We start from the raw sequence: 11437 nt of genomic DNA, 5'->3' as shown, positions 1-11437 counted from the left end.
GTGGTCCTAAAGTCAAAGCAGACGGGACCAAATGACAAGTATACCCTCGTCAGCAAATGGTGTCATCATGCGTGATAACTGACCAAGAAACACAAATGAACCGGAAGAACCGGTGCTAAAGCCTGTGCATTCCCAACCAAACCGACCGAGCCGGTCGTCAACCGCAGCTTATTTCTCAGTCTTCACCGCCGTGGACTCATTTTCCCCGGTAAAAAGCCGTTACCGTTTCGCAGGGACAAAATCGGAACGAAAATATAAAAGAAAGGAATAAAATAAAACCGAGTCCCCTCCCCTCTCTTTCTCCGCGTCTGCCTTCCGATTTCCGTTGTCCGTTGTCTCAATCTCCTCCGCCGATTCCTCTGGTGACTTCTCTCTTCTTGCTCTCACTTCTTTGTGTTGAAAACTCTTGTAAATGAAAGGTTTTAGTTTCGACAGCTCTGTCTTTGTTTTGATTTGATTCACCGTGTGAACTTTTTCCAAGTCAAATAGGCATCTCCGTCTCGACTCAGATCATGGTGCTAAGCAGATTCAACTGAAATTTGATATTTTGTTGGGGTTTTTGTGTTGTTTGATAACTGAATCTCTCCCTAGCTTAGTCTTGCAGTGGCTGAAGGTTATTCCTTTTCTCTAATTTAGGGGTTTTTGTTTCAGTTGTTTTGAGGATCGGAGAGTGATTTGGGCATAGGCAAGCTTAAGATTCAGCTTCAGTTTGATACCGAAAAGATTGAACTCTGTAGAATTTTCGAGTTTCATGCTAAGACTAGGTCTTTTTGTGATTACAAGTCTTTTGGGGTATATAGTTTTCTAAGTCCAGCCATTTTTAATGTAACTGAAATCCTCCAACAGATCGTTGTATTGTGTGTCGATATGTTTTCTTTCAGGGCAGGGACGATTTAAAATTGTGGCAAGTTCCTTTTGGAGTTAGAGTCTTTAGAATTCAGAATGTATGTTTTTTAGGGGAGCTTCATGTACAATGTAGTCGCTACGGTACTGGTTATTGACACTTTATTTTTTTCAGCTTCTGCAGGAATTAGCAGAACTGGTGGATGGGTACATCATCTGGTTCCAATATAAACCAACAACCTTCATCGAGAATGCTTCCTCCACGTCAGCAACCACGAGCTGGGGGACTACAGACATCACTATCACTTGTCTCTTCAGATGCTCGGCTGTCCCCTGAAGAACCCAGGTCAAATTCCGATCACGTACATGAGTCCCCAACTGAGAGTGCTAGTTCTCGAGAAACTTGGCCTACTGCAGAGGCTATAATGGCTAAGAAGATGGAGAATGGAAAAGTAGAAAATGATTTTCCTGAACAATCGGTCATTCGGCGTCTTTCCAGTGCTGATAAGATATCTCTTCGGGACATAGCAAGAGATAGAGTTGATATAGTCTGTGAGAAGATGAATCACCTACCTGATGAGTTTCTTGAAGAATTGAAGAACAACCTGAGAGTCATCCTTGATGGGAATGGTGGTTCGCAGCAAAGGGAGGAATTTTTTATTTTGCAAAAGCTTGTTCAGAGTAGAACTGATTTAACTGCTAAGACATTGATTAGGGCACATCGAGTACAGCTTGAAATTCTTGTTGCTATTAATACTGGGATTCTGGCATTCTTGCATCCGAATATCAGTCTGTCGCAAACTTCCCTTATTGAAGTTTTTGTGTACAAGAGATGCAGAAATATAGCATGCCAAAACCAGATTCCAGCTGATGATTGCACCTGTGAGATATGCACCAAAAGAAATGGTTTCTGCAACCTTTGTATGTGTGTAATCTGTAACAAGTTTGATTTTGAAGTGAACACTTGCCGTTGGGTTGGTTGTGATTTGTGTTCTCATTGGACTCACACTGACTGTGCGATCCGTGATGGTTTGATCAGCATGGGTGTTTCTGTTAAGAGTGGAGCAGGGCCAACAGAAATGCTTTTTAGGTGCCGAGCTTGCAATAGGACATCTGAACTACTGGGTTGGGTCAAAGATGTGTTTCAACACTGCGCACCTGCTTGGGAAAGGGAGGCATTGATGAGGGAGCTTGATTTTGTTAGTAGGATTTTTCATGGAAGTGAAGATCCTCGAGGGCAAAAACTCTTCTGGAAATGTGAGGAACTTAAAGAAAAGATAAAGAATGGAGTTGCAGATTCAACAGCCACTTGCAGAGCAATATTGATTTTCTTCCAAGGTACTAATTGGTTTGTTGCATTTTAGTTCATTTCCTGCATGTTGTGAAATTTGATTTGCTTTCTAGGGAATTCATGATGTGCATACTTTCAACTCTCGTTGAAGAATAATAATCTTGGTTCATTGGCTAATTAAATTCCACCTGTAAGATGATTCTTTGGTGAACTTATGGCATAACTTCCAATGTCTGCATACTATGTTTATGTCAACTATTCTTCTTTGACTGTTTCTTTTTTAATGTTTTCTACTTATGTTGTCATGATTTGATTTTCTTAATGTAGAGCTAGAAGTAGACTCTCCAAAGAGCCTGGAAAATGGGGAAGGTGGACGGCTGATAGCGCCACAGGAGGCTTGTAACCGAATTGCTGAAGTGGTACAGGAGGCCATAAGGAAAATGGAAATGGTGGCTGATGAGAAGATGAGAATGTACAAGAAAGCCCGAATGGCTGTAGAGGCTTGTGATAGGGAACTCCAGGACAAGGCCAGGGAAGTTCAAGAACTAAAGCTTGAGAGGCAAAAAAAGAAGCAACAAGTTGAAGAGCTGGAGAAAATTGTGAGGCTAAAAAACGCAGAGGCTGATATGTTTCAACTCAAGGCCAATGAGGCTAAACGAGAGGCTGACAGGCTCCAGAGGATTGCTCTTGCCAAGTCAGATAAATCGGAGGAAGAATATGCTACTAGTTACTTGAAACAACGATTGAGTGAAGCTGAGGCTGAGAAGCAATATCTGTTTGAGAAGATCAAACTCCAAGAAAGTTCCCGGTCATCTCAGAACAGTGGTGGTAGTATTGACCCTTCTCAGATGCTGATGTATTCGAAAATGCATGATCTGCTTTACAGTGGTGCTCCGAAGACGGACTGCCTGCCAAATGAACGCCATCCTTTCAGAAAAAATCCTTGAGGAACCTTTTTTTCTTGTATGTTCTGTATTTTATTTCAGTAGTAGTATTGTTATTTTCATGGTGAAAACTAGTTTGAATGTGGCCGACTCTTGATTATTATGATCTGTGAGCATCTGTGGTTTGTCTATCTACTGATGCTCTAGTTAAATGCACCTGATTACTTTCCCTTGTGTATATCAAAGTACATGTTTGCTGGTGTTTTGTGCCATACACATCTTTCTATTATTGAAGAAAATTTGTCTGTGGACAGAATGAGGCATCTTATTGTTGTTGTCTTCATTACAGTGGGTTATTAGGTTCTAACTAATTTCAGGCTCAATGCCATGTTGGAGTCATCTTTAGGTCAGTAGGTGGATTAATCCTGTTACATTTCTGTGTGGTAAACATGAAATTCTCAAATCTCATAGCTGTGTCAATACCATGACACCTAATCGTACAGCTTCTGCACACATTTGGAGGTACAATTCTGGCGTTGTTTACAAGCAGGCCTGATCTTTTGGAATTGGTTATGCTGATGATCTTGCTTGGAATATTTGATGGAACAAGAGTTCCATTTGGTTAATGTAACAAATGCTCGAGGTGCAGTGCAGTTGGGATTGAGTGGCTGAAGATGAATTCTGGGAGATGGCAGAGTCTGATAATTCCTCATCATTTGGCATGAAGAAAGTTATGTCGGAATTCCACAGCGAGTCCGGGATGCTGCTGTTTACGATCTTCAGGAGAAGAACAAATCCGTGGTAAGACCCCTTTCTCATGTCGGCCATGGCTGCCTGCAGATGAGATTGGTTGATGGGAGTTGCATGTTTAGAATCTCCAACTGAAAATAGTAGAAGGGCGAAAAACCAGAAAGCCATTTGGTACAAATGGGCAGTGCAAGTTTAACTCCTTGAGCTACTACTTACTAGTGTAATTTATAGCTTAGTTTGCCTTCCAACTAAACCAGCATAGGTAGGTGGTTTAAGCATGAAATTGTGCTCAAATAATCCAGCATAGTAGCTTGTCTCTTAGCGTTGAAATTATCTACATCATTAATATCTATATATTAATCTATGCTCACAAAATAGAGGTAGAAGCTCATACAGAAAAGACCAGCAGATATACAACTATTAATACTAAAACAACATCTAACTATAAATACTAAAGCAAAATCTATCAAACTCAAATACTGAAAGAAAGAAGCTAATAATATATGGATATTGTTCTTTGACTAAATTATGGTTGTTTTTTTTTTATTATTCGTTCAGTTCTTATATGTTCACGTTGCAGGATTAATTAGAAAATAAAAATTACAAAATTACTTATATGACATGACACCTAAGGTAAGACAACAAATCATAGGTCTCATAGAAAAAATATACAAATTACATATCTGCAAGCCTTTACCAAGCCTAGGCTCGTGTACAACCAAGCTAGCAAATGAGGGCTCGTCGAAATGTTGCAAGGCACTCCCCGGCCAAAATTTTGATCCATCATCCAAACAGCTACACACTGCATGCTTATGTCTTATTGTCTCCTCCTATATTATCTTTTTCACTTATTTTTTCCCACGTCCGTCAGTATTGATTGTAATCTGTTTCTCCTGGCCAGTCGACCTGTCCTTAGCAGACACAATCAGTATACCATTGGCATCAATATCAAAGCAAACATCGAACAAAGGAACACCTTCGGGAGCTGGTGGAATGTCAGAAAGGGTGAATTTACCCAGAAAGTTATTGTTCTTCGCTACTTCATCCTCACCCTCATATACGGGAAAACTTACCACAACTTGGTTGTCCGTGGTAGTAGTTAGGGTCGTTTTCATCTGAACGGGAATCCTAGAGTTTCTTGGAATCACCACATTCATGACTAACTCGCCACTAACATCATTCTTAATCTCAAGTCCAAGTGATAGAGGGGTGACATCGAAGAGGCAGAAGCCTTGGAGTTTCCCGGTTAGATCTTCGCCATTCAAGACTGCAGCTTGAACAGCGGCGCCATATGCGATTGCCTCATCAGCATTAATACCTTTGCACAGCTCCTTCCCCTTGAACATATCTTGTAGTAGCTGCTGCACTTTGGGAATCCTAGAAGAGCCACCAGCAAGAACAACTTCATGGACACGACTAACCTCCATGTTAGCATCTTTCAAGCACTTCTTTACTGGCTCCATACATTTGTTGAAGAAATCCATGTTCAATTGTTCGAATTTGGCCCGGGTGATAGTTATACAGAAATCAATACCGTCTGCCAAGCAGTCGATTTCAAATCTAGTCGTCAAACAAGATGACAGTGATTTCTTTGCCATCTCGCAAGCATTTCTCAGCTTCCTAAGAGCCTTGAAGTTCTTACTGACATCCACACCATTCTTCCTTTTGAATTCCTGAACACAGTAATCGACCATTTTGTGATCAAAATCTTCACCTCCAAGATGAGTGTCTCCCGCCGTGGCGTTCACTTCAAAGACACCATCACCATCAATGGTGAGCAGCGACACATCTAAAGTACCACCGCCCAAATCAAATATCATCACAGTTCTCTTGCTATACCAACCAGCCTTCTTGTCAATGCCATAAGCAATTGCCGCGGCAGTCGGTTCATTGATAATACGCAACACGTTTAGGCCGGCAGTGACAGCAGCACTTTTTGTAGCTTGACGTTGCGAGTCATTGAAGTTAGCAGGGACAGTGATGACAGCATTCCTCACAGTTGAGCCTATGTAGGCCTCTGCAACCTCTCGCATCTTTCTAAGCATAATGGAAGAGATGTCTTCATCTCTCAATTTTGAACCAATAGGTCTACCGTTACTCTCTACTCATAATCTCCTTTACCTTGCTCATGTCGCAATCTCTTCCATGACAAAATGTCTATTACACCGTAACTTCTTTTTTTTTCAACAAAAGTTGAGGGAGAAAACAATATTTAGTCCTTTTTTTTTCTTCTATAGTCAACACATGCAGTAAGTTATTTGAGGTTTTTCCAATATCATTTAGTCTAGTGGCATAGTTTCCTCTTTCTAAATGGGAGGTCGTTAAGTTCTACTCACAGAAGACTCGTTGTAGCATTTAAGTTTATTAACTAATAAAAAACGAGTTTTTTTTTTTTTTTTTTGAATGGTGTGTTGATGAAGGGAAAAATAGATGGGTTTGGGAGATGAAGAAGTAAACATGAATCTTTTAGCAAGTTAATTTCGGCATGTTTGGAGGAATACTAATCTACCAGTCTAGTTCCATATGTCTGCTGTACGTATGCCTGTATATGTAGAAGCAGGTCTGGGAAAACAAAAACTTACCATAGATTGAGTTGGTTGGGTTACTCATGACCTGGTTGAATGCTGTATCACCAGCCATTTGCTCTGTATCATTAAAGGCAACGTAGGAAGGAGTCATTCTCTTGCCCTGATCGTTCACTATGACCTCTATATGATCGCGCTCCCACACTGCTACGCATGAATAAGTTGTCCCAAGATCGATTCCGATTGCATGCTCTTTTCCTGCCATTTTTAGCTTAAAAAGTACGTACTTTTGAACAAGAATCAATAAAATGAAGGGCTTAGCTAGAAAACTTTGTACAAGAAATATAGATGGTCGAGAAGGCGTATATATATATATATCTGGGTACCAAATCATTACGTGCTCCAAGTCAATAGATAGACTCGGGCAAGAACCCAGAACCTGCAAGGAAAATATTGCCAAAAACTTGAGGAAAAGTCTGTCTACTCGTTTTTTTTTTTTTTTAAAAAGATAAAGGAAAGAAAATGATCAACTAGCTAGTTTATCCTCAAATACTTGCAACTAGTTAGTTTATGAATTGAAAGAAGAAAACGAAGTAGCAAGTCTGTTTACTTTGCATATTCAAAGTCTTCTCTCTAGTCATAATTGATATCCTCAGCCTGCAAGTTTATGGATTGAAATAGAGAAAGAAGAGAAAGGAGTGTAGGTTTGCTTAAGTACTTAGTATATTCCTGTAGTATGATGATGTTGATTTCAACATGGTCGAAGAGTGGAGGAGAGGTTAATTATGTGTCTAGGTATGATCTTAAGATTGGTGATTGCTTTATTCCCAACTCAATTGTGAAGTAAAAGTCTCTTAATTTGGCAGATTGTTTTCGAATTTTAGAGTGTTAATGATCAGATAGTTTATTTAGAGTTGTTTATAACATTTGTTGATCAAGCTGTGTTTGCATACAGAGTTACTGATCACAACATTAAACTCAATAAATTGACATAATTTCAAGATATAAATCTTATCGCTGGAAAAGCAAACCAATTTCTTGTGTAAGTTTTGAGTTGGGACTTCGCTTAGAGTTAAATGACCCCCTCACATTCTTTTTAATGATTTTGGAGATTCACGCACTTGTCAAAGAAACGCGGATTGTATTAATCTTTTTGTTATGTTTTGAGTATTGAAAACTATTAAAAGGACTAGTCGATCAATGCCTTGCTGCGAAATTACATACATGATCGGTTGTTGTTCTATCACAATATCACATAACCAGACACCTTCTCTTTTCACTTGGTCTTCTCAGCTTCCTCTCTCTACGAACACTGCCTTCCGGTTGGGGTTTTTCTTTGTAGTGTGGTATGGTTGTTCTTTTTCTTAATCGACAAACAAGAAGAAGAAATTATATATATCCACAGATGCGAGCTATAAATCTGTGGGCAAATAGATGCTACCAAGTCAAGTCAAGTACATATATCTTGTCAGCTTCTCTCAGTAGAAAGGCATCCACAAAAAATCGCCGTCTTTCGTCTGTTTCCGAAATATTTTTCTCGGTCTTCTTCCGCGTTGGATTTTGTTTCTTTCTTTGTTTGCCACTCTTTTCTACTATGGTTAGCTTCTGGAACTGCATATAGAGAGAGAAGAGTTATAGGTTCTAGCAAACATACAAAGATTAAAAATCAGCAGTGATTTTTTGTTGAAGATTGAATTGGGATTTTGATTAATAACTCAAATGCAATAGTGGAGTTTGGAGGAATACCCCCTTCCACTTCTTTGTTGAAGACAGACATACAATGAGTTGACATGGTTTGCTTGATTATATGGAATTCTTGTGTAGTAATATCATGCCATTTCTTACTGCACCTTCTCAATTCCCTACAAAAAAAAAAAAAAAAAAATTACTAACACAGTTAATTGTGATCCCTTCCTCCCGGCCAGTGGATATATCCTTAGCAGTAACACTCAGGATTCCATTTGCATCAATGTTGAAGCATACATCAAATTTTGCTTCACCCGCAGGAGCTGGAGGAATGCCATCAATATCAAATTCACCCAAGTAGTTGTTATCAAACGTTGTTTCCCTCAAAAATAGGGAAGGAGACAGCACTTTGATTGTCACACATAGTACCTAAAGTTGTATTCTTCTTGATGGGAATTTTTGTGTTTTTTGGAATGACAAAACACATTACATAGTCTTTAATCTCCAGTTCTCCACACCAAGTGACAGAGGGGTCACATCCAAAAGAGTGAATTTTGAAGCTTCCCAGAGAAATTGCTACTATTCAAAACGGCAGCTTGAACAGCAGCACCTTGCTCAATAGCCTCATCAGGATGGATGCCCTTGCATAACTCTTTACCTTGAAGTAGTTGCTGGACCTTTGGAATTCTAGAAGAGCCACAAGCAAAAACAATATCATGATCACTGATTATCTCCATTTTAGCATCTTCAAGACACTTCTTTAATTACTGGCTCCATACATTTGTTGAATAAATCCATATTGAGTTGCTCAAATTTAGCACGAGTAATAGTTGAGAAGAAATCAATACCCTTGTCCAGACAGTCAATGTCAATGTCAGTCTCAGACATGAATGAAAGCTTCCTCTGCATTTTCACAGGCATTTGGCAACCTCCTAGCTAAGAGCCTTGGGATTTCCAGATTTCCAGTGATGTCGACTTTATGTTTCGTCTTGAATTGCTTAACACAATAATCCACCATTCTGTTATCAAAGTCTTCCACCTCCAAGTAGGGTAAAATATGGTGCATGGCTCGGGTGTAAAAAAAGCTTAAACCGGGCAGTGGCGGAGCCAAAGCAATGAGGGGAAGGGCTCAAGCCCAACCAAGTTTTTTGGAGTTAAACAAAAAAAAAAAAAAAAAAGTAAATTATGTTTTCTTTTTTTTGATAGATGCATTTTTCTTCGGTCAAGCCCACATGACTTCCCGACCAGTCTGTATCTCCTCTTTGTTTATACATGATTACGCCTTTATTCTTCAATTCCTCAATTTATCTTCTGTTATTCCTTATAGTATTCTAATCTTCTCCTCCTTAAATCTCAAAAAAATCCAAATTTTTAGGGAAAATTTTGTTGGGTTTTCAATTTTGTCTCTAATTTTCAGAATTTTCTTATACTTTCATTGATGTTTACTTTGTTTTAAAAACTGATTAACGTCTACTTGATCTCTTACATTTTACATGGTTGTATATGAAATTTTTTTAGCCTCTGGCCAAATTTGAAGCCCACCCCATATCAAAATCCTAGATCCGCCACTGAAACCGGATGTAAAAAAAGCTTAAACAAGACAGTTCAATCCCGATTGCATGGCTCGCTTCTTCTCAGGCCATTTTCAGATGAAAATAGAACAAAAAGAAATATCAAAGAACAAAGAAATATCAAAGACTTTTTGTTTATGTTTGCTTTGCTGTGCAAGGTAAAAGACACAGTAGTTCCTTCTCCTACAACAGCTAGGAGTACTCATGACTATAGGAGTTCTCAATCAGATAACTCTCATTACTCTATCTTCTTTATCTCCTATGACTACACTCTACAAGATATGTGTTTGTTATGTAAACAATCCTTATCTTATCATCACAGCCTTAAGTCCTACGACCAAATTTTTTTTCTTCCCGATCCTCAAATGGCCTCCACCAACTCTGCTTCCGCCTCTCAAACCATCAACTCCGCCACCTCCTCCATCTCTTCACCAGTCACCACTGACCAATCACCCAACATCACCAACTACCTTTCTATTAACCTAGATCGTACCAATTATCCCTTGTGGCTCGCCCAAATTAAACCACTTCTGAATATATAGCCGAAACTTGATGATGGGCTATGTTGATGGCACTCTCTCCTGCCCTCCATGCCTTAAGACCAATGAGGCTGGTCAACTTACGGCTGAAGTAAACCCGGCGTACATAGAAACAAGGTCATCAGACATAGGACTACCTGCGAGTGCAATGTTGTCTGCAATGCTGTTGATTGTGTCAAGAAAGTCCGAGATGCTCTTAGTGCCCCTCATTGTGAGCAGCAATTCACCCCTGAGTTGGAGGATTCGGTTTTGGGACTGGGAGGCAAAACGCTTGGCCAGAGTAGACCAAGTGTAAAAGTAATTTGTGGACCTTGCAACCGTGGCCAATACAGGAGGGGTCAGTGAGTTGTTTATCCAGACTAAAACCATCTGATCTTGAGCGATCCAGGTGCGGTACGCCGAATTTACTTCATCCCCCGTAAGTTGACCAGCCTCACTGGTCTCTTAAAGCATGGAGGGCAGGAGAGAGTGCCATCAACATAGCCCATCATCAGGTTTCAGCTATATATTCAGAAGTGGTTTAATTTGGGCGAGCCACAAGGGATAATTGGTACAATCTAGTTTAAGAGAAAGGTAGTTGGTGATGTTGGGTGATTGGTCAGTGGTGACTGGTGAAGAGATGGAGGAGGTGACGGATCAACCTGGCAGTTCAACCCGCTACCCGCTACCCGCCAGTTAACCGCACGCTAATAACCCGCCCATTTCCGCCCTATTACAGTTTTACACTAACGGGTTGACAACCCGCTAACTAACAGGCGGAAACGGGTTACCTAGCGGAACCCGCCCAACCCGTTAAGAAAAAAAAAAAAACTAGATGTAAACGGTTTACAGTAAACCTAAAGAAAGTAAGAAACAAAACAGTTAGCAGTCTCTCTTTCTCTCTTCAGATCGAAACAGTCTCCCTCAAACCAGTCTCTCTCGGTCTCTCCCTCTTCAGATCGAAACTGTCTCCCTCAAACCAGTCTCTCGGTCTCTCCCTCTGGGTGTTAATAGTAGTACTACTGGGCGTTTAGCACAAGGTGGGAGTTGAAGAAGAGGCTGGAGTTTGATATGTTGAAGGAGGTGGATGCGCTTAGGAGGGCAGAGAGAGGGTGGAGGCCGAAGTGGTGAAGAAGTGGTCTGCTAGGGACTTTGTGACTCTGTTTTTCTTTGATGTTTCTTGCTTTGTGCTTGCTATTACAAGGGTTATCTTGTGCAATTAGAGTTTTGGGGATTGGATCGGGGTAGATGGGAAGCAACAGCAAAATGTTTTGTTCTGCTTTTTGTAATTTGGGGGGATTTGTATGACATGACTATTTAATGAATTTGGATTTACTGCTTGGGTAGGCCAGCAGGATGTAACTCATAA

General features: G+C 40.1%; 1 protein-coding gene and 2 pseudogenes across 1 annotated transcript; 1 reads left to right on the top strand and 2 right to left on the bottom strand.

Moving 5' to 3' along the window:
* Positions 1 to 308: 308 nt before the first annotated feature.
* Positions 309 to 3289, top strand: LOC101292578 (OBERON-like protein-like). The gene is made up of 3 exons (XM_004293410.1): positions 309 to 362; positions 1019 to 2181; positions 2462 to 3289. Exons 2-3 carry the CDS (start codon positions 1047 to 1049, stop codon positions 3079 to 3081), a joined length of 1755 nt encoding a protein of 584 aa, XP_004293458.1. The 5' UTR covers positions 309 to 362; positions 1019 to 1046; the 3' UTR covers positions 3082 to 3289.
* Positions 3290 to 3588: 299 nt separating this feature from the next.
* LOC101299565 lies at positions 3589 to 6558 on the bottom strand (annotated as a pseudogene).
* Positions 6559 to 6926: 368 nt separating this feature from the next.
* Positions 6927 to 9045, bottom strand: LOC101299280 (annotated as a pseudogene).
* Positions 9046 to 11437: the final 2392 nt, after the last annotated feature.

The sequence above is a fragment of the Fragaria vesca genome, linkage group LG3, assembly GCF_000184155.1.
Source record: "Fragaria vesca subsp. vesca linkage group LG3, FraVesHawaii_1.0, whole genome shotgun sequence".
Taxonomy (NCBI): Eukaryota; Viridiplantae; Streptophyta; class Magnoliopsida; order Rosales; family Rosaceae; genus Fragaria; species Fragaria vesca.
The sequence above is the reverse complement of the archived record's forward strand: the minus strand, read 5'-3'. Positions and strand labels throughout refer to the sequence as shown.